Source organism: Dermacentor andersoni, chromosome 1 (assembly GCF_023375885.2).
Source record: "Dermacentor andersoni chromosome 1, qqDerAnde1_hic_scaffold, whole genome shotgun sequence".
Taxonomy (NCBI): Eukaryota; Metazoa; Arthropoda; class Arachnida; order Ixodida; family Ixodidae; genus Dermacentor; species Dermacentor andersoni.
In genome coordinates this window covers 178557193-178581247 of record NC_092814.1, presented here as the reverse complement: position 1 = coordinate 178581247, position 24055 = coordinate 178557193, and the positions used below count along the sequence as shown (strand labels likewise).

The following is a 24055-nucleotide window of genomic DNA, read 5'->3' as shown; positions in this document are numbered from 1 at the left end:
CCCTGTTTAGGTTGTTGAAGACAATTGCATGTCCTTTTTTCAATGGCTACAGCAGGTTGCAGTTATTATTATTATTATTATTATTATTATTATTAGCAGTTGGAGGCAAAGCTTTCACCGAATACTTATTGCCACATTTATTGTCTTGGCAGGTGCTGCTTTAGCCGGCGTGAAATAACCTGGAGCAAACTTGTGCGGCTGCGGAATTCTTAGTCCCAAGCATGGCCCGAGCCTTCACCTGGAAAGTTCAGGCGGTGTTCCTAGTGGCCCCCTTAGCTGTTGTTCAAAGTAGCCACTTCCAGCTTTGACATTGCACCAAACCGTGGCACCTGGATCTTTCATTGGGCTATAATAGACACTCCCGAATCAACAGTGCTACACAGTCGGTGGCGAAGCTATCACCGAATAGTTATCGCCATGTTTATTGTCTTGGCAGGTGAGCCATTAACTTCAAAAGCATAGTTCATTGCCTGGGCTGCAGACTGCTGTCTGATTATGTTGAGTCTCGTGCTGATGCTAAAAGTAATGTGTTATGTTAACCCTGTGCTGATGTGATAATTATTGAGCGAACAGAATATTCAGCGTTGTCTATATGTTTGTGACATTGCCAGGCCGAACCAAATGTCAATCGTGCTCGGAGAAGCTGCCGGTGATGGCAGGTTCCTGAAATGTTTGGAATGCAAGCTAGGCTATCACCTTGGTAAAAACTGCTTGGGTGTGGCTGAAAACACCTTTGCAGCAATGGGTGTGGCTAAAAGAGAGGCCTGGAAATGTAAGCAATGCAGAACACCTGCAAGCGATAGCAGCTTATTAACAGCCCATAGTCCTGAAGGCACTGCAGTAGCTCTGATCCTACCTCTTTCACAAAGGAATTAAACACTCTCACGGAAGAACTAAGGGGTATTAATGACATGGCAGTCATTCTTTTGCCTCTTCGAGAAAAGCTCAACAAGCTCTAAGCTATTAAATAAAAAAATAGATGAAGTGCTATCAGTGAAGGAGACTATAGATTAATTGAAAAACTCTGTACAGTTCCTGTCATCAGCCTATGACACAGATGATATAGACAAAAGGGTTTTGATACAGACGAAAGAGTCAGACTCTGCCTTGGAAAGCCTAGAAACTCAAGTGTCGCTGAAAGCAACTGTGAATACCCAATCTAATGAGGTTGTTCAGTTGCGGGCTGATATTAATGGCTGTGAGCAGTGTAAGAGACTGTCGAACCTGCAGCTACACGGGCTTCCATTTTTATCAGGAGAAAGCTTGCGAACTGCTATCACGGATCTCGCACAGAAGCTAGAAATAATAGATTTTGGACCCTATGACATAGTTCTGGTCCACTGTCTGCCTGCCAGAAAAGATAAAATGCCGATTGTGCACATTTGATTTGCGTCCCCGTTTTTTGCGGGACACTTGGCTGACTGCACGTCGCAAGCTTCATGTCTCGGCATAGAAAAATAAAAAATAAAATGCACCTGCTATGTATTTCAATGAAAACCTGACCCTAGCTACTAAGGATACCTTTTTGAAAAACTTGATCTAAAGGCGAGGAAAACAGCTATAAGTATGTCTGGGTAAGAAATGCAAAGATCTTTGCATAAAAGGAAGATGGAGGCCCTGCCATCAGGATTGCCTCAGTCACTGACATCGATAAGATCGTTTAAATTCATGGTGATAAACAATATTTCTCTCCTGGACTTTGGTTCATTAGGATCTGTCTTCGAAAACTGTGATAAGCCTGCTATTTCAGTCGTTCACACAAACATAAGAAGCATAAGAAAATACTGGGATCAGCTCCTTGTCGATGTTGCTGACATTTTGGCCTTAGTGGATGCATTTATACTGTCGGATATTAATGTTCAAGACGATATGTTGTTGCAATTTCATGTACCAAATTACCAAGAACACTTTTTTACGAGAACATCCAGGAGAGGTGGTGGAATAGCAGTATCCATCAAGTCTAAATGGGTAACTACAATTACAACATTTTCCTTTATGGGGGCAGAAAGCCTTGCCTTTCACTTGGAAAATTCTAACGTGGTTTTGGTGTCAGCTGCGATGTATCGTCCCCCCTCCGAATGTGTGCAAAAAATTTTTGAATGAACGAACACAATATCTAAGTTGCTTACCTCCTAATTCGAACATTTGCCTCATTGGAGACATAAACATAGACATTTTAAGCTCAGAGAAAGACATGGTTACCAATTACTTGAACACCTTAGCAGACTATGGCATTGAGTCAGTTGTTAACAAGGAAACACGAGAGGAGCTTTTTTTCTCTCACATTGTGACTTCCTGTATTGACCACATGATGGTTCGTTCAATAGTTTTTTCAAATGTCAATTCTGTTTGAGTGAGAAAAAAGCTGGCAGACCACTATTTTATAGGATACCATCGTTTATTCCAAAGTTCTCATCAATGTAACAGTAAAGAATCCCAATACATTGAAATATTTGATTCCATTAAATTTTACTGGCTAGTTTCCCACTATGACCTGGAATGTAATGTTAACAAATTGTTGCCCGAATAGTGTATATAGTGATTTTATAGCGGCGATTTTCTATTTAAAAAAGTCATGTAAAACACAGTCTTGGTCCGAAAGCGACGTCCATACCCATACTGGTTGAGCAATCGGATAATAAAAGCTACTGAAGAAAAGGGGAACTTATGGAAATGGTGTCAACAGCAACCTGAGGACGAAACATTAAAAGGCCTCTATTGAGAAGCTCGGAACAAAGTTACAGCACTGATGCGCTGCTCTAAGAGGAACTACTATCGTAACAATTTTTTTCCTCGGGTTATAAACCTGCTAGGATGTGGTCCCTGGCAAATGAGCTTAGAGTCTCTTATCCAGGTACGTATTTGGACCCGATAACAAAGAGTTCTGGGGCTATCAATCAAAGTGTCGCAGACAGCTTCAATTATTTCTTTTCTTCGGTTTGTGCTGATAATGATGGACCCACTGATACTGTTGATTTCAATAATGGTCTTAGTTCAATAACGAATTTGGCATTTCTTCCAACACTAACTAAAGAAGACCTATAAAGATTGCTGCATCAATCTAGAAAAAGCTGTGCTGTCGGTCTTGATGGCATATCAGTAGAAGACACACATCGGAATGTCAGAATTTGGGCCGATCCGCTCCTTTTTATTTTTAATAGAATCCTTGATACTTGCAGAATACCAGATAAACTAAAGAGAGTGCCTGTGACACTGATATCTAAAGGTGGAGATGCATCGAAGCCAGATAACTATCGCCCCATCTCTGTCCTTCCTTTCATAGTGCAGCTGTTGGAAGGACACGTGCTTGAGAAACGATCGAAGGGTTAGTTCTAAAATATAACATCTTATCACCTTCCCAGTATGGCTTTGTGTATGGTAGAAGCATGCATGTGCTTTTTGAAAAGCTGTCAAATCTTCTATGTAAAACATTTGAACTTAAGGGCTTTCTTTAGGTATATCTAAGCCATTCGATTTGGTATGCCACAGTATTTTATATGCTAAGCTACAAAATTATGGGTTTCGGGAAGATTTCCAAGCATATCTACAAAACTGCCTGGTAATTTGGTCTCAGATTGTACGTATTGGTGACCTAAAGAGTTCTTTGCAGCATCTTAATGCAGGGGTTCCACAGGGTTCAGTTTTGTCTCTGCTTTTTTTTAATTTGTATGTTCGTGACTTGGGACTTCGTGTACAATTTTCCAGTATGCTGATGATACGTTGCTTGTTTCTAAGCGCATCAAGTATGAAGCAGCTGTAGCTTTACTTCAAAGCAAAATAAATATGAACTGGTTTCGAAAAAAATCCTATAATCTGAAAATGCACTTAGTCTGTTTCAAGAATCCATTAAAGGCTCTTGTAATGAGTCAACCTATCTTCCTTCATGGTTCTGATTGCATTGACTGTGTTTGTGCCCCACTACAATATACAGACAGTGTCGAGTACTTTGGAGTCTATTCTGAGACAGACCCATCTCGGAAAATTAAAATGGCTCGAATTTGTGCACGGCTACATAATGTTGCATGTGTATTTTACCATATGAGGAGGTACGACATATTGCTGTTTTTTTAATTGCAGCGAATTTTGGAAATATAAAATTGACAGCAGAAGCTTGATGTGGGCAAGTTGGTTTTGCATACTTGAAGAAATGAACGCTAGGAAGACGCGGACTGAAGGAGGAACACGTACAACGAACAAGGCGCTACTTCCAACTAAATGTTTTCTTGAAGAAACAGGATATTATATAGATACAACCTAGAATAGCACTACCGTGACATCACGACCTCCCTATCTCATTAGAAAAGGTCTCTTTTTTGGTAAGCATTACTGACGTGCAGCTAATGCATGTGCCCTCGGCCTTTGCAATGTAGAAAGCTTCTAATATCTCCTGTTCCAGTCTATCTCTAGAACGTGCCAGAAACCTGGTGTCACGAAGATACGGACGGCAATTGTGACATTTGCAGTGTTCAGCCAGGTGGCCCCCCGCATTGTTATTTACAGCCCAATTGTGCTCACGCGCCCTTTCATTGAAACACCGTTTGGTTTGACCGATATAAACCTGTTGGCAACTTAGGGGTATCTCACATACGACATTACTTTTGCAAGCCGTGTACTGCGATGCATGTTTCTTAGAGCATGGTTTGGGTTTTGCCTTTGTTAGCAAAGGGCATATCTTGGCCAACTTACACGGTGCACTGAAGAGAAGATTAACACTGTGCCTTTGCACAACCTTCTTGAGGTTGTGGGACACCCTGTGCCAATAAGTAATCACATGTTATCTCTTCCTATCTGCTGGCTTTTCGGTGTTAATGCCCTCTCTTGCCTGTTTGATCTACTCAAGAAGCTTATCGCAGACACTAAAAACTAAAAGTGAAGGGAAACCGGCTAGGCGTAGCCTTGAAACCTGGTTATTAAAGCTGCTTTCTACTTTGTGGATGCAAGTTTTATTTCGAGCTTCCTTTAGACAAGTCACTGCAACTTCTCTTTTTACTAACTTGGAGTGGGTACTGTCGTATGAAATTAGCTGCTTGTTCACCCTCGGTTGGTATTCGAAACAGACATGCATGTTCATTAGAGTGAAATTGAGGTCCAGAAAGCGAGTGCTGTTATCACAAGGCCTTTCGCACGTGAAGTTTAGAGCCTCCGATGCATTTCTAAAAGTGTTAATTATCGATTCTACAGTGTCCTCTATCCTCGACCCTGGAACCACGTTAACAACTAACAGGTAATCATCGACGTACCTCATTATGGAAGGAGCACATGACTGATTCAGAATGCTATTTACACACTTGTCAAAGGTGCTAAGAAAGATGTCTGAAAGAATGGGAGCGAGCGACGATCCATTGCAAATACCCTTGCATTGTACATACTGTTGGTTTTTGAAACTAACGACAGCAGAATGAAAATAAAAGTTCAACAGTTCTAGAAACTGGCCACTATTCACTCCGGTTGTACAACTGAACCTAACTTCACCAAAGTCTCCGATCTTGTTCCTAATGGCACTGAGAACTTCGTCATGAGGAATCGCATAATACAGGTCTTCAATGTCCAGTGAAAACGCATACACATTGCTCCAAGTACCTTGTTCTAAAGTCAGCACGACTTCTCTAGAGCTCTGCATGTTCGTCCTTTGTCCACGTCTTCGTAGCACTAATTTCTTCAAGTAAAATTGACAGCCTATTAAAAAGCGTACTAAAAAGTGTTGTGTACAATCAAACTACGAATAACTTATTTTGAGAGCTAGAAATGCCTGATTTTGAGTCGTTATTTAATTCGACAATTGTGATACGCTATTTTTCAGAGCAATGATTTCCACTAACTTGTCCATAAGAGTTGCATAAAACATCACAGCTATGGAGTTCCTTGGACAAGAACTCGTTATGGAAAAGGACAAAAAAGGTATTATATTCCCCGCCTCTTTAATAACCTTCCCAGTTCAGTAGCGGATCAGAGATATTTGTTGGGATTAAAGAAGGCCCTGAAAGCAATGATAGAATAGGAATTTTCACATGTACACAGTCTCTTTTGTTGTAGTGTGATCTTAACCAAAATTATAGCATGACTATATTATCCACTCCGTTTTCAAAACTTTTTTCTTGTTCTCGATAGGTTGTAATATTATATCTTGTTCCACTATCACTCCATATTAATGACTGTCGTGTGCTACGCGTTTTCATCTGAAAATTAAGTGTTGTTTACTTGGCATGTTTACCTGAGGAACCTGATATACATTTTTCTTTATCTTTTTTTAGTTTAAGTACATTTAGGTTGTAATAAGGTTACAGAAGGCATTGCCTTGACTGCCAGGTTGCTGCCATACAAGCCCACAGAAGGCTTCGGCAGACCTAGTAAAGATATCTGTACAGATTTGTTATTTGTAGTAAAGATTATTATTATTATTATTATTACTTAAGTCAGCGTAACCTCTAATAACTTCAGAGGTACTGCTTTTTTACAAAATAGAAATAGATTAAAATTAAATTAAATTATAGGGTTTTACGTGCCAAAGCCACTTTCTGATTATGAGGCACTCCATAGTGGAGGACTCCGGAAATTTCGACCACCTGAGGTTCTTTAGCGTGCACCTAAATCTCAGTACACGGGTGTTTTCGCATTTCGCCCCCATCGAAATGCGGCTGCCATGGCCGGGATTAAAATAGAAGTAGATGTAACTTCAGTGTTTCTAGACAGTATAGTCAAATAATATACCGTTCTTTTTAGCATAAACTGAATTTTTAAATATTGTCAGTGGCTTCTCTTGAGTCCTTGAGCTAGATTACTCAAAAATAGCCAACATTACTTGCATGATAAATCAAAATGCATAATCGATTATTCATTTTCTAATTAATTAGATTACGGCAGATATTGAAATTTACGAATTGTAGTCGGTGAGTTCTGAAGGAGTATGCATTTGGAACAGATTTTCAAGATGACACCAGTTTCGAGATATTAGTTCCAAAAGTTGGCCACAACATACATTGGCATCCCAGTTACTTTTGTGCTTCAATCTATAAAACGATATTTTCCTCAAAAATGTAAGTGGAACAACAGTGTATTTTCCTGCAAGTTTCACGGTGCACAACTGGTGCCATCCTCCGTATTCGCTCTAAATGGATGTACCTTGCAAACTCACAGGCTACAACTCATAAATAATAATATGGGCTGTAAAGTAACTAATAAAACAATAATTAGTGAATTTCTGTTAACAAGTTCATAGCGCAATTTTGGTTTCTCATGCGAATAATGTTCGCTGCTTTGAGTAATACAATTCGAGGACTAGAATTAAGCTACTGCCACAGGCGACTTAAAATTCTGTATGGGCTCTAAATGTGTGTGTGTGTGTGTGTGTGTGTGTGTAAAACATATTTGTTGCATGTCCTGACCACACAACTCAGCTCTATGGCCAAAATGTGCGGGCAAGAAGAGCGCAACTGCAGGTGCTTTTTCTGTACAGGCCTAGGCAGTGCGCGCAATTTTTGTAAAAAAAATTATGGGGTTTTACGTGCCAAAACCACTTTCTGATTATGAGGCATGCCGTAGTGGAGGACTCCGGAAATTTCGACCACCTGGGGTTCTTTAACGTGCACCTAAATCTAAGTACACGGGTGTTTTCGCATTTCGCCCCCATCGAAATGCGGCTGCCATGGCCGGGATTAAAATAGAAGTAGATGTAACTTCAGTGTTTCTAGACAGTATAGTCAAATAATATACCGTTCTTTTTAGCATAAACTGAATTTTTAAATATTGTCAGTGGCTTCTCTTGAGTCCTTGAGCTAGATTACTCAAAAATAGCCAACATTACTTGCATGATAAATCAAAATGCATAATCGATTATTCATTTTCTAATTAATTAGATTACGGCAGATATTGAAATTTACGAATTGTAGTCGGTGAGTTCTGAAGGAGTATGCATTTGGAACAGATTTTCAAGATGACACCAGTTTCGAGATATTAGTTCCAAAAGTTGGCCACAACATACATTGGCATCCCAGTTACTTTTGTGCTTCAATCTATAAAACGATATTTTCCTCAAAAATGTAAGTGGAACAACAGTGTATTTTCCTGCAAGTTTCACGGTGCACAACTGGTGCCATCCTCCGTATTCGCTCTAAATGGATGTACCTTGCAAACTCACAGGCTACAACTCATAAATAATAATATGGGCTGTAAAGTAACTAATAAAACAATAATTAGTGAATTTCTGTTAACAAGTTCATAGCGCAATTTTGGTTTCTCATGCGAGTAATGTTCGCTGCTTTGAGTAATACAATTCGAGGACTAGAATTAAGCTACTGCCACAGGCGACTTAAAATTCTGTATGGGCTCTAAATGTGTGTGTGTGTGTGTGTGTGTGTGTGTGTGTGTAAAACATATTTGTTGCATGTCCTGACCACACAACTCAGCTCTATGGCCAAAATGTGCGGGCAAGAAGAGCGCAACTGCAGGTGCTTTTTCTGTACAGGCCTAGGCAGTGCGCGCAATTTTTGTAAAAAAAATTATGGGGTTTTACGTGCCAAAACCACTTTCTGATTATGAGGCATGCCGTAGTGGAGGACTCCGGAAATTTCGACCACCTGGGGTTCTTTAACGTGCACCTAAATCTAAGTACACGGGTGTTTTCGCATTTCGCTTCCATCGAAATGCGGCCGCCGTGGCCGGGATTCGATCCCGCGACGTCGTGCTCAGCAGCCCAACACCATAGCCACTGAGCAACCACGGCGGGTACAATTTTTGTAGTAGGCTGCACAAGATACAATGAAATTAATTAAACTGTACGTCGCTTACTCGCTTTGTGCCTTGATCATGGCACACAAATGTTCTAATCACTAATGGACATTACAATTTATGCCACATGATGAAACCCGCACTCATGGATCATAATTGCTCATTTGTTCATTGCGCTGAACTGTTCTTAGGAGCTGTGTCTGACCCGTTCCTGTTAAAACACTTTACCAGAAAATACATTTGTCATACCTTGGTTTATTTTTTCAGCATCGATTTTGATTTTTACGAAAAACGTAAAATTACTGCTGTTTGTATGCAAGAATCAATGCCACCTTTTTGACATTCCCTCTTAGGAAATATTTCTGATGAAGCTGAATGAAATCTGTCATTTATTGCTTATTTCCCGCCTCTTGCCGGCAAGCAGCGAGAAATTGTTTCGTTATCAAACAATTATCAGTACACCCTTAACACTCTGTTCGAGATGACGGCAAAGTCGCGACATTGAAATGCATTTAACCAATTCTGGAGGCATTTCAACAAACACTCAGAATATTAGAACTTGGCAAAAAATATTTATCTCCACATCATTTCCTGCAGAAAAGAGGCTCGCTGACCCTGGAATACTTAGTCTATAATGGGACATTATTTCACAGCAAGGCTTCGGTTTCTGACAGTACCAAACTAACAGTGCCAGATTAAGGAATTATGGGGCCCAGGACTAAATTCGCATTGAGGGCCCAGGACTAAATTCGCATTGAGGGCCCAGCAATGATGATGGTGATGATGATGATGATCACAACAACAACGACAGTGATCACTGTGATTGGTTAAGCTGCCAAATATTTAGACTGCTGCAGGTTTCACCTTCTGATTTGATCATTATTCTCAGATAAAAAGGTTAAAGGCCTGTGAACATACATAGCAATGACATCTTGAGTCTTGATGTAACGTTTGCAACGTTTCTGCTTTGAGAGAACATGTTTTTTTTTTCTTCTTGCAGGTTATTTAACTCTCATTGTCTAACGGGCATGTCGTTATCTATACCATGAAGTTTATCAAAAATTCATGAACTGCTCCATCTCCATCACTTAGAGAAAAGAGAATGCATGTTGTCAAGCACCAAGCATTTTAATTAACATCGAAACTTTAAATTTCTATGCATATGTACCATACAATCTAGACGAATATCAGGAAAATGCATGTATATTAGGAGGTTAACCTTCATCTCTTATATGGTAGAAGGCAAGTAAACAAGTTCACAAGGATGGCTTGGTGGACTAGTTGGTAAAGCATCTTAAAGGGTTAACAGCGCACACAGACGGGGACAGAGTGAGGAACAACAGGTCACTTGTGGGCGCTGGTTGAGAATGTGAAAGCCTCTGTGCAAGAAGGCCAGGTCATTTCTTCGTACCACACATTATTTGCTCCTAGTATTTAGGATACCACTAAACCATGTTTAAGAATTATTGTGGTAGAACTTTCTCTGCACAACACTTTACAATTTCTATTGTACAGTCGGAAACACACTTGTCTAGAGTAATCAGCTAGCTGATCAAGTCGGCCGCCATCTCCCTCTCATCCCCCCCCCCCCACACACACACACACGTACACACAAACACAAAGAAACACATGCCGACGCTGTTATGAGACAATGCATGGCCGGGCCGCATACTAGGGTCCATAGGCTATAGGAGAAACATACGTAGAACCTAGATGCTGCTGCGAGGTAGCAGCTATGGACGCTGGTGCAGTCTGCAGCTGGCCACTCGACCACTCTAGACAAGTGTGATTCCATCTGCAGAACCAAAATTTCCGAAGAGGCCTTGGTGGCCCTTTAAAATTGTTGAGGGGCCTATCAAGGAAACATCTTTCATGGCGCCCCCTGCAGGCGGGGGCCCGGGTCTACAGCCCCCTTAGCGCGTAGGTTAATCCAGCCCTGCAAACTAGCCGTGATATACAGGTTCAGGAATCCCACAAACGGGATGCCACAATGGTTACGCGCATCTGAGTTCTTTACGACAGCATTACGAAAGCCAATCGATGTGACACATATTGGCTTTTGACATCATACAGTGTGCCCGCTTTTAAAGAGCTAAAGCCACTCAATAGAAACACTGTGTGAACTAAGTCCTTAAAATATTAGGGAAACATGGCACCGTGCACCAGCATTTTTCTGCTCAGCATAAGTTCACAAGTACAATTCCCGTTCGCGGCAACTGTACTCCAATGTAAGAAAAATGCTAATTGCCCATTTCGCTGATCTCTTGGGGCACCACTGAGCTTAGTCAAAGTGAATCTGCAGAGCCACATTGTAAGTTGGTGTACCTTCGACCTTTAAATTTGACACATCATTAGCGAATCAGTCACCTGTGGGCCTTTGTTATCAGTGTCATTTGAAAAAGAAATAGAAAACAACCAAAGAAAGACACAAACTAATATTTTAATTTCAGGACAGCCGAATGCACTGATCCATCTAGCACAGTTTGTTGAACGCACCTTCATTGTAATTCTAGCATTGGTCCTGTTTATCTGTTTCGTGTTATCAGTTTGTGTTGAAGTAGCAAGAGCTCGACGGCCACGGCGTGGTGTTTCTGCTGTAGAGAGAAGAAAGAGTGAGTCAACGTGGATGTTGAGTTCTATGCATTTTAACAGTAGTAAAGTAGTTAGCTGGACAAGTCGGTATTTTTTTTGCTACTTACAGCACGCACATCAAACACGGACAAAGAAGAGAAACGTAACATGAGCGCTGATTCACGAATCAAACTTTATTGCTTATAAACAGTCATATAAATAGAGAAACTCACACATGTGTACACCTGCGCACCATACATTCCCTCAACCAAAAGCGAAACAAGACAGAAGAGCGGTAAAAAGCAGGCTTGACTCATTAGGTTAGGTTATGGTAAGTTTGTGCGAGACTCGCACGTATGTGAGACTCATTGAGTTCAAAAAAGTCTTAGTCGCATGCGATTCAATGTGTTTTTGAGTCCACGATGCTACACGCAAGGACGACTTCACACAATTCTAAGTGAACATGCCTCTGTGTATTCGCAAGTAATGTCCATTAGATCCATTTAATCTGAGTGCAGACATGAATAAAGCACTTATGAATTAAGCATTAAAGGAATGCTATATAGAAGACTTACGTGCATCAAACGCACAATCTTGACATCGGTTGTAATTGAGCTGTTAACAATAAAACGGCAAAACCACATCGCCTACTGCAGACTTCAAAAAAAAAAATTAAAAAATAAAGTTTTCGACAATACTCAGAGATACAGTTTTAAGGTCACAGATGTTACTGAAAATAGTATCTCACACCATATACTACATAATGTTAAGATGGGGGTTAGTATCCCACCTGCAGCCAGCTGTTTTTTCATCCACTTTCATTTCCATTAATTTATCATTTGTTTAATTCAATTAGTAAGCACAATTAGTTTCCCCTATGTTGTCCTTGGTATCATTGTTTGTTGGTTTCTTATGATATGATTAATAAAAATCGGGCCCCTCGGTTCCCCTTCTTCTCGTTCATCATGTACAGCATAGTACAAGAAATCCATATCTTAAAAGCTGTAAAATGGGCACCCGCATTACATAATGGCGTTAGTGCTATACAAACTTAGGAAAAACAGCAGCAACTCTGCGTTAGCTGAACCCTGTTTAGTTGGCTAACGTCCAAGTCCAGTAGGCAGAAACTTTGCAGGAGTTCGGCACCTCTAGCGCAGCACTTTCATGTGTAAAAAATACCACTCATTGCACAGGCTAGGGATGATTTTCACAGCACTTAACAGCGTGAACCACCTACTGCCCCCTCCACTTGCCTGCACACTCGGACACAAATCCTTAGCACCTGCAGTGAGCCAGCACAATCTGCTGTTTGTGATGCCACTGCATATTTTATGCTGTTAGACTGGCTAGATAGTTGATTGATAGAACTGTGAAACATGTTATCAGTGCAAATTGAACGGTACACAAGGAGTAGACAGAGACAGCACAAAGGTTGAACTATACTGACATTCCTTTTTTTTTTCTGGTTAAAATGCAAAACATTTGAGATGTTTACTTGGCACAGTTAACACTATGCCAAGGCTGTCAAGTAAATAGACAGCTTTAGTTTAAGGTTAGCGTAATAGCGAGTTAAAGAAAAATAGCATTACTGTTCAGAAAATGAACTTTGCAGAAAGTGAGTTTTAGCATAGCGTGATAGCGTAGTTTACGTACGGGACACTATTCAATTGCGCTTTAAATTTCGCATACACAATGCACTTAAGCGATTCCATCTATTCGCCAAGCTCTGTGCGTGTGTCCAAAAAGTGCGACAGGCAGCGCAATGAAAGCCAGGAGTGTGTTGTATTTGTACTTTCAATGTTTGCCAATCCGCAGTGAAATCAGCACAAGCTGTACAAACAGTCAACCATAGAATTCAAGATCTTTTGATCTCAGAGGCCACATGCCATCTCGCCTATCTCCCGACTTCACCACTAGTTGGTGCTGCAGTCTCAGAAATTTAATTTATAAAGGCAAGGGGGAAAAATATATAATTCACTCATATAGACCATTCATCCATATAGACTCGTTGAGCATTACTTCGGTAATATACAGGTTAGCAATGCAGGTGATTAAATTAAAACTGTAATCATGGGCAGAACATTATGATATATTGGGAGAACTTCAGAATGGCTTCAGAATCGGTAGATGTCTGGATGATAACTTATTTCTTCTTACTCAGTGTATTGAAATATCCAAAATAGAAAGGAGGCTGTTACATGTGACTTTTTTAGACATTACTGGAGGGTATGACAATGTAAACTGCAACATCTTGTGGGATATTATGGAAGGGGAAGGCGTAGGCAGTGACTGTATAAAGCTTTTGAGGACCGTTTGCGATGAATGTGAAGGAATGAGGAGAAAGGTGATATGTATCAACAAGGGACTGAGACAGGGGCTCCCTTTATCCCCACTGCTGTTTATCATGTACAGTACATGGTAATCAATGTCGGGTTTAATTTCTCATACAAACACGTGGGCACAATAGTAGAGCAGCAGCTTCCAGGTTTGTTTGATCTGGACGACATTGTTTTGCTTGCTAACAAGCAAAGTGATATGCAACGTCTGGCTAATATCTGTGGACAGGAAGGCTAAAATTTAGGATTTAAATTTGGCGTTGAAAAATCAGGTTTTATGGTATTCAATGAAAACAGTGAATGGACAGTGTCAATACAGGACCAGGAAATAACATGAGTAAAAGAAGACAAATACCTTGGTATATGGACAAACGAAGGCAATAGATATAAGGAAACATAGGAAAAAACAATAACAGCAAAGGGAAGAGAAATGTGGCCATAATTAAACACAGCACTATGGGGATACAATAGGTACGAGGTGCTCCAGGGTATGTGGAAAGGTGTAATGGTTCCAGGATTTGGAAATGCTGTTGTTTGCTTGAAGTCAGAGGTACAATCAGGACTCGATGGTGACTAAAGGTTAGAGGGACACCTCGCATTAGGCGCTCACTGGAAGGTTACAATGAAGCTGTGCAGTGTGAGATGGACTGGACAAGTTTTGAAGTGAGGAACGCTCAGAGTAAAACTGATTTTGAAGAACGACTGAGGAACATGAAAGAAAGTAAATGGGCTGCGAGATTGTTCAGGTATTTATACAGTAAAAACATTGAGTCACAGTGGAGGAAAAGAACTAGGAAGCTTACCAGCAAGTATGCGACCGGTATATAGTCAGCAACATGGCAACAAAGAAAGTCAAATGCAAAGTCAGAAGTTCTGAGGAAATCTCCTAGGTGGCGGTAATGGAAAAGAAACCTGTTATGAATAACTTGCTAAGAGGAAAAACAAAATCAGGAAAGAAACAATTTATGATAACTCAAAGGGAAGCTCCTTACTTGTCGAAGCGAGATCAGGATACCTTAGAAAATGCACTTAAAAACCGAGATACAACAAAGAAGAAGAAGCATGTGCTTGCTGCAGTAAAGCTAGGGAAACGATGGAGCATGTTTTATTAGAATGTGAAAAAACCAGCTGTCCGTTTAAGCTCCTCTGGCCTCTTTCAAGCCCTTGGGTTTAGGGAGAGCAGGGGGAAAGTAAACATGACCGCAGTAGAGATTAGTAAGAGGTGATTGGAGGTTTGGTGGCAGAAAAGTAGGGAGACCACAAACAATGTTGGCTTGCAAAAACAAAGTTCCTGGTAGTGGTTCAGAATGTTTGATGCAGGGAATTATTTGTGTGTATTATTTTTTCAAAAAGATAGGTAGCACATTAGGCAAAATACAAAAAAGAGCTTGGTGGCACAACCCACAACCCGTTTCAAAGGGAATGCTCATAGCATCCATCCATTCATTCATTTCTCTTGTTAGGCCTTGACGAAAACTCTACAAGGATATTTATAACAAAACTCTACAAAGTTATCTATAATACTCTGTAATCAAAGTGGCTCGAGACTAAGCAAAAGCCGCTTGTACAGTCATTTGATATGAAGGAAGCGAATTCTACAAAAGCAAAGCAACACCAAATTCAATTTGAAGTGAGTGGCCGAGACTGCCGCCATGTTTTATGAACCTACGTGAACCACGCAAAGATGGTAACATTAAATCTGAGAAATAGTGTGCGTAAACTAAATTCTACGGCTCGTTTAGCTTTCTGCGCATGCGCATTTCGATCCCGCTATTCCGCTAAGCCCGCTATTTCACTTAACACGCTAATCTGTCTAATGTCAGCTGTACTCCGGCTTTTCAGGTGTTTGTCTAATCCTTGTGTCCCACTTAATTTGTGGCAACACGTTTCTCAGTTCTCGTATACCTAGGTTAATCCAGAAATGAGCAAATGCCCTTACCATGAGTTGGTGGTTCCGAGTCCGCGGTTTCCCGAGTGGATCTGTGAGTTAACTGTTCCCAATGAGTTGAGTCTCATTTCGCGAGACTGTGTGTCTCCCTGTCTGTGATTCCGTGGGTATGAGAGATCTCGAGTATGTATTTTAATAAGCTAATATGGAGGTCAGTATTCTCGAGTATGATTTTTAAAGTCTGTTAAGACCGACTGAGTCTGATTTTGGCAAGTCTGCATCGAGTGAGCCTGGCTGGGTGTGATCTTGATGAGTTCGTGTGCAAGTGAACCCAGCTGAGTTTGGCTAGTCTGAGTAAGTTCTCTTTATTTTGCCGACATTTGTCTAATGTTTACGTAAAGCAGTGAACAAAGGAAGGCTTTGATCTTGTCGATCAAGGCAGAAAGCTGGGCTAGTTGGTGTGTCATCGTTATTCAAAAGACTAGCACAATATAGCAGGAACAAAGACAGAGAAGACGACAGGACGAGCGCTAAACATCAACTGAGGTTTTTACTGCGAGCGAAGGTACATATATACATTTCGTTGGAGCATGCACACACAGGGTTAAAACAGTACAAGCACATTCTAATCAAAATGTGGCAGACTGTTCTGTAAGTCCATTTTTCCTTTTTTGGACAAGGCAAGTGAAGCCGTGCTGACACAGTTATCACCTTCCCTGTCAATGTGATATGCCTCACAAATCCCCCCCCCCCCCCCCCCTTGTGCCTCCCCTACCAAGCACACACGTGGTGTCAAACGCAGGCACGCACCCGCATCGCTTACAGTGCATGGCCAAATGGCCGCCCCCCGCTAATGAATCTACCAGCGTTCAGTGCTCTCGTAGCCGTTCATTTAGGCAGCGGCCAGTCTGCCCCACGTAGCATCTACCGCAAGAGAGAGGTATGCGGTATACGACCTTAACAATGCAGGGTACAAACTTGCATGCATGTTTTATGTCGCAGACCGGTTTTTTCTTCTCGTTTACGGCTTTGCACATGCGCACCAGCTTTTCGGGGGCAGTGAACATCACGTCCACGCCGCACTTCTCTCCAACTTTCCTCAGCCGGTGCGATAGCTGGTGCACGTACGGTATAGCTGTACGTTTCAGCTTCTTGCAGCTTTTTTCGGCTGCTACGCCAGGGCGTCCACCTGCTCTGATTTCTTTCAGGAGGCATTCCGCCACAGCCGTCATGATATCTTTCGGAAAACCGGCGTTCTGCAACCGGAGCACTTGCATCTGCAAGCTAACCTCAATTTTATGGTGGCAGGACTTTTCGAGAGCACCACGCAGGCAATTTTTTGCAATGCCCCTCTTAACTAATTTTGAGTGAGCCGAATTATATGCTAGAATTTCTTTTTTTGTGCGTGGCTGGTACGACCAGCAGTTGTGCCCTGTGCCAAAGTACAAACACAGCTCGAGGAATTGGAGACACCCGTTCATCGGCACTTCATGCGTGAACCTTAGTTTGCCAGAACAGTCACCGAAAATTTCTAAAACACTTCTTACAACCTGTGGTTTGTCGCTCTCGTTTTCAACATTCACAAACACAATAAAATCATCGACATATCTAAAACACCTCACAACACGTTTTTCCTCTTTTATGCACGCTGCCACGCTCTTGTCACTCGCTCTTCACTTCCAGCTTGGCATAACAAACAGGTCAGCCATCTTATCTCATGAATCAAATAATATTAAACGCATATTTAATAGGAAAAAGACTGTAAGGTTTCCAATCTTAAGAAAAATTGGCAACTAATGATTTACAACTGCTTGGGCCTTGACATTTCTGCTACTTGACTCGCCTGGTAAGAGGGGAGAGAGAACTTATTAAAGGAAAGGCAAAGAGGTCGGCCTGAGCTAGTATCCTGAGGCCTGCTACTCCATCTCCTGATAAGGCCATCCAACTAGTGTCCTGCTGACACAAACATTGTGGTATAACACATAGCTGGCATTGAAATTCACCATTATTGCGACATCGCATATGCAAATTATGTCCGATAAATTTGATGTAAAAAATTTCGATAGCCCTAACATAGTTTTAAGGAGTAGGCGATGATGCATCGGGGAAGTTTAAATAATCGCGCAGGTCTAAAAAATCTGGTGCTCAAAGAATGAGTCAGCGTATAGGAGGCAGTGCTAGTGATAAAACACGGATTCCTTGGTAGCCATAACATGCAACAACAACCACCCCTGTCACTCAAACAACAGATGATCGATAGAATATGAAGCAGGGTGTACAAATGTGTATATAAATACACAAGCCATTCACTACACTTTCGCTTATGAATGGTGAGGCAAGACACAATGACAATATCCTTCGCATTCACTCCCACCACCTGCGTTGACCGCAGCTGCTCTTGGCATAGCTTTGGTGCAGTTTCTCTCATTTGTAGCATAGAGGCAGCAGCTGTAATGAAATGTTGCAGATTTGCATAACTGGAGCAACATTCTCCCCGCTGCAAGTTTACACTTTTAGTGGGACAACTGCACATACTCCAATTATTGCAATACCAAAGTACCTAGAGCGCCGTAGCACAAGCAATACAACAACTTGTGAGGCATTTGCCATAAGCAGCACCAGAGAGTGGGCAGTTTGTTCGGTCACCACACTAGCAAATTGGTTTATGAGTTTCAACATGTACCTTGCACAACTGGTGTCTTCCAAGGATTCCAAGTGTCTAGCCTGTTACAACAGGCATCAGCATCCTGTCCGGCAGCTGCACCTGCGTATTCACAATATTCACAATGCGCAGGTGTGTGCGTATATATATATATGAACGAGAGAAGAAGGGAAACTTAAGGGCTCGATTTTTGTTAATCATGACCATATAAAGCCAACAGGCAATGAATCCAAGGAAAGCATCTGGGAAATTAGCTGTGGTTGAAATTGAAATGTAGAAAATAATAAAGAAAAGGGAAATGAAAGTGGACGAAAAGATAGTTTGCCGCCGGTGGGAGCTGAACCGACAACCTTCGCATTACGCGGCTATCAATCCATTGAATCAAGTTATCTTTTTGTCAACTTTCATTTCCCTTTTCTTTATTATCTTCTACATTTATTTCAATTTCAACCACAGCTAATTTCCCTGATGCTTTCCTTGTCTTCATTGTCTGCTGGCTTTATATGGTCACAATTAACAAAAATCAAACCCCTCAGTTTCTCTTCTTTCTCATTCATTTATAGCGAGTCTCGAATCTGGCATTCTTGATGTCATTAAGTAGCATATGAGGTTTTTTTAACCATGTGCTTGCTCTCTTAAGTGCATGTGTTACGTAGCACCATTAGGCGAAAGAGGGTGTTCCACCTCCATCCATTATAGCTTTGAATGGCGCTGGCTACAACTCCCAGGGCTAGATCTACCCGGCCACTGGATAGAAAAGAACGTGCAGCCTCCTGTGTCGAGTGGGCTGCAATGAGAGTGAATGCGACAGCCGTAGTTGCATTCTCGGCCGCTTGGCTGGACGCGTGGGGCGGCAGTGTTTCAAGCGCATTCCTGACGCATTTTCGATGCCGATCCCAGACAAACAGTCCCGGCTGGTGGCGCCGTGGCAGAGGACAGGGTTTTCGATGCATGCGACGGGCTGCACCTTTTTTTTTTATCCAGCGGCCGTGATCTAGCAAACATAAATACCCAAGTTAGTGAACGGATTGATAGCTGTCGCCGTAGCACAATTGGTAGAGCAGTGCACGCGTAAGGTCATCGGCAGCATGTTAGCTTTTCGTCCACTTTCATTTACCTTTTCCTTATTATTTTCTACATTTCAATTTCAGATGCTTTTTGTGGCTTCATTAGCTGTTGGCTTTGCACACACACACACACACACACACACACACACACACACACACACGCGCACGCACACACGTACGTACGTACGGACGTTCTGTGGAGCCTGGCCTTTCTCAAGAAAGGTGAAGTTTAACTTGGCCAAAACGTCTATATTAATAAACAGTTGTTTTTAAGAAATGCATCATCTTTTCAAATATAACCTTGCGGCCGCAGAAGATATATCTATTACCTTTAAGGCACACACACACACACGCGCGCACGTGTGGTATAGCACGCTTGTCAGGAATTTGACTTTGTCAGAGACTATGAAGGGAAAGCTGCATAGTACAGTCGACTCTCGTTACAATGGACCCTGATCACCCGACGAAAAATATCCGTTTTATCCGAAGTCCATAATATCTGAAATGCCTCCCTTCCAAAACTTTCTGAGTGAGTGAGGAACATTCAAAGTAAAACACATAAGAAGGTCGCAGTTTTGCCCGAAAGGCTAAGCGTGCAGCAGCAGCGATCTAATTGACGTTCGTGCTGTCTCTTGCTTCAACACAAACTGAACGTAGAAAGCACAGTACATATGAAGCTACCAGGACTGGGCACACTGTCCACATCGCAGATCGCTTTCAAGATACGGTGCCCGCGCCGTAAGCAGCAGCTGCGGGAGTAGAACCCTCCCTCTCTCGCCTTCTCCCCCAACTTGCCTCGAGCGCGAAAGAAGACGGGGCGTTCCGCGCTGCCGTCCTCCCTCGCGCGCGCGATATTGAGCCGCGATCGTCGGCTGACCCTCGCAAGTCAGTTGTGAGCCCATGTCAGCACGGCAAAAGTTTGTTTTATACGCCCGATTTTGACAAAAATTGCCACTAATTTCATCCGCCGTAGCGGACAGTCCATTGTGGCGTGGTCCGTTAAAAGCGAACTTCATTTGTAGGACGAAATAGGTAGGTCAAATTAAGGCTGAAATATGGTTCGTTATGTCCGAAAGTCTGTTGTATGCGGATCCGTTGTAACGAGCGTAGACTGCACTATGGTATATTGCAGGTTGGTTAGGATTACTTAAAAGTGAAAATCAACTTGAGGACAGTGTGATACCTATGGTTTAATAACTGTCACTTGTAGCCAGATGTCCAAAATGAATTAGGCATCTTGACAAACTGTGATATTATGACGCATCAATACAGCGCAAGGAGAACAGCGGTATTAGTCCATAGGCTTTTTTATATCCCCACAAGTTGAATTATGCTTCTAGTTATGTTTCCAGCACCACAAATAAAAAGGTTTCAAAGCCAGGTATATAAAATGTGCACCCAACTTATTAAGCACATGTTGTGATGCTTTTTTTTGACCAGATATTGGTTTTATTGAGTTCTCACTATTATCATGCCATAGTTATCGGGAATATACTGGATGTGTATGCTTGAATCTCTGTGAATGTTGTCATCAATACACTGGCGAGATTGGGCCTTCTTACTGTGATTCCATGCTTCTAGCGAGTGCTGTAGTACGTTATTGGGCTGACATGATCACGCCGGTTGCTCTGGAATGCACAATGATGCAAGTATATGTAAGTAGTGTACAAGCTTAAGTATTGTGATTCGATTTTAGAATCACCAACAGTACTTGGTGCTACCATAATTGTTGCCTGTTTTTCTTTTGGTGTGCCAGTCCACAGAACGAACAGTTAAGTTTGTTTTTATGATTCCAGGCAGTGTGTCTTCCTGTGCACCATCGCCTACCTCATAACAGAAATTTCGATTCATACCTTGGCTGGCAGAAGCAGGAGTCCAAGGAGGCCAAGCATGTTCATTGGTAGGACTGCTTTCAGCAGGATCACCTGTGCACGTAGTCAAGCTTCATTGTAGCGAAACGGGTTATAACAATGTTATTATAGATATAATAAAGTAATCATAATTCCCCTTCAAATTTCCATGAAAACCCTTTCATTTAAAATCTAGCTTTAAGAAAGCAAACATATTCTAGCAATGGTTTAATGAAGAATGTTTAGTTCAGAATGAAGGTTTACTGATAATTCAGTGCAGATTATGTCAAAGTTTGGCGGCTCGCGACACTGCTACAAATTTCTCTTATGCAGCATTCCAAAACAATCGCGAACTTTCGGCCGCATGGCAATGTGCCAAGCTGGCCACACTGCTAAGTCAGCAGCCACAGCTTACACAATCGGGCGAAGCGCCACGTGCACTGGAGGTCTCGGAAGCCATGCAGTGGCCATGCTATGCCATATTATACCACTGCTGGCTCCTGCATTCTCTGCACACCACCATAGTTACGGCACACACACTGCACTTTGGATAAGTGTAGTGTTACAAAATAGGTTATAAGTGTTCTGCAGTGTTACTGTCACACCGGAATAAAACATGAAGAACAGAGCGTGTGGCTTACGAAACATGCTGCACGATGTAACCATGGCAGCGGTATACTGCTACACATGCGCAGTCAATTTAAGGGTTCCTCGAGCTTTCACTTAGTTCATCGGTGTTTCTTGAGCGTACTGGCAAAACACTACAATCCTCATGATTTCGCAGTGCGGCAACACGTGCCTAAAGAAATTATATTGTTCATTAGTAGTGCTTACTTGTGTCGAAGTGACGATCATTGTAGGAAATCAGAGAATTGCAGCACTTCACCAGCACCCTCACGAAATGCTGATAAGCGCAGTTGTTGTTTATTTGTTTATGCGGGAGGAATAAAATTACTCTCCCGCAGGCATGTTATTTCAAACTCGGTCATCACAGGTTGTTGCATTGGTGTCCGCTTATGGACCTGTCCTTTTCGTAAACAGTGTGACGTTATGGGGCCACACACAAAGCAAAGTGCGAGACGTGTGCAAAGAGCTGGTAGGCATTACTTTTTTCTCACGCCATGGCAATCATTGAAATCTGCTGAGACGGATTTCTCTGAGTATGCGAGTTTGCTGCCAGAAGCTGCCAGTCAGTGGTACATTGAGAAGCTCTTCGCTTGCGGCCATGGAGAAAAAATATTTAGGAGTTGAAACTCCCGTCAGTGCGGGCGACCACACACACACACCTAAAGTGCCATCACCAGAGCTTTCTCACCCACATCGTTTGAGGTTTCTTTTGACTTTCCTCGACCTTTTCACTTGAAATTTTACTGGGACTAATAGCTTACTGCATCACTGTTGGCACGGACGTGCACAACTTTTAATTCATACTTTCACTTTATTTCTGCAAATCCTGACAATAGGAGGACACATGCTTTATAATCACTAGCGGCAGCTGGCTTATCCGTATTTTCTTATTTCAACATTGATTTAAATTTCCACCGTAAACACCATGCACATATACAATATATTTTAATATATACACAGGATAAAGTTCATTATATTTTAAAAGAGATTGAGGTAGCAAATTAACAATTATTTCTAAAGGTATGGATAGCCTATGCCTAGAGAATGAATATGTTGCTGTATGTTCACCTCACTTCAAATTGCTCTGTGTGCTTTTTTGATCATGAAAAAAACCTATAGACTTCAGTGATCCCTTCAGCAGAGTCTTTTGTCAGTGGCGTGAAATGCACGTGAATGTTGTGTCTCAGTAGTGCTTGTCTTTCGAGTAAGCAATGCTAATGACTCATGAAGAAAAAACATGTCTAATAATTTAAAACATTTAATAGGGATGGAAACATCATCACTTGCATGCAAAGGTGATAAATACATACAGGGTGTCCCAATTAACTATCATGCACCAAGATTTAAAAATGAGCAATGCGTTACTCGAAGAGGGCCTAGTGCATATTGTTTACAGTACAGTGGAGTAGCTGCCAGAAATTTTTTTCGTTACTGAGATTTAATTAGGTAATTGTAATTAATTATCTAACTAGAGACATGCTATCCTAATTAGCAAAGTGTCAGTGAGGCATTTGAAGGCACAGCCAAGGGACACCTAACTAGGGTACTTTCAGCGACGTACTAATTGCTTATTATTTTTTCGACTGATAAATAAACCCAGTGAAATATGGAGGATACCATGTGACTGCGCTCCCACCCGCATCATAAAGCAGTGCCCTCGAACAGGCTCCCTCTGAGTTATCGAGAATGAAATAAAGGAAATAAATAAAAACATGGTGGATGAGCTAGTGCCTTATCTGCCGCGTGCCGGCTGAACTAACACGTCGCGTTTGGTGTTAGTTGGAAACAAGCTGTGATAGCTGTTGTCTTAGCATAGATAAAGTGCACAGATTTCTTTTTTTTTTTTTTTTGCCACAAGACCTACCACCACAAAAGCGAATCGACAACGTCAGTGCAAAGGTTTAAAGGTGCGTTTTGTTTCGTCCCAGTCGCCATGTCTTTCTCTAATGAGCAGAAGGTAAACATGATCCTTTCCTTGGGATCTGCAAATGGCAACAAGAGGAAGGTTGCAAAAATATATATACCAGTCATGGAAGTGTGGCAGTAGACCAACAAATCGACTATCATCAGAAATTATGAAAACCTGAGACATACCGGCAGCTTCAAGAAACAGCGCCGGAGGACTCAATCTTCGAGTTCTAGCCTGCGCACGGATGTTCTAGCACTTATGGCCTCAAACCCTCATGCTAGCATACAGGATGTGGCCGCCCAGGTACCAATTTCCAAGTCATCAGTTCGGAGGATTCTAAATGATGGCCTTTCACCCATAGTACCTTAGTACCTTAACCAGCACCATAGCTTAGAAGATAGGGACCTGTAGAATCGTCTAG

At 41.8% G+C, this 24055-nt stretch overlaps 1 protein-coding gene and 1 long non-coding RNA gene across 4 annotated transcripts in view; one reads left to right on the top strand and one right to left on the bottom strand.

The window, feature by feature from the left end:
- Nucleotides 1–24055, bottom strand: part of LOC126547228 (uncharacterized) — a 134449-nt gene that overhangs the window by 76669 nt on the left and 33725 nt on the right. For all 3 annotated transcript variants that reach the window (XM_072288266.1, XM_055062815.2, XM_072288265.1), the window contains exons 14-16: nucleotides 21102–21173; nucleotides 18203–18283; nucleotides 11221–11318 (exon numbers count right to left, since the gene is read on the bottom strand). In XM_072288266.1, the coding sequence (XP_072144367.1) occupies nucleotides 11221–11318; nucleotides 18203–18283; nucleotides 21102–21173 (251 nt within the window). The remainder of the gene's footprint in view (nucleotides 1–11220; nucleotides 11319–18202; nucleotides 18284–21101; nucleotides 21174–24055) is intronic.
- LOC129380811 (uncharacterized) lies at nucleotides 159–21129 on the top strand. The gene is made up of 3 exons (XR_008609004.2): nucleotides 159–436; nucleotides 5801–5898; nucleotides 21045–21129. It is a non-coding gene; the product is annotated as an uncharacterized lncRNA (long non-coding RNA).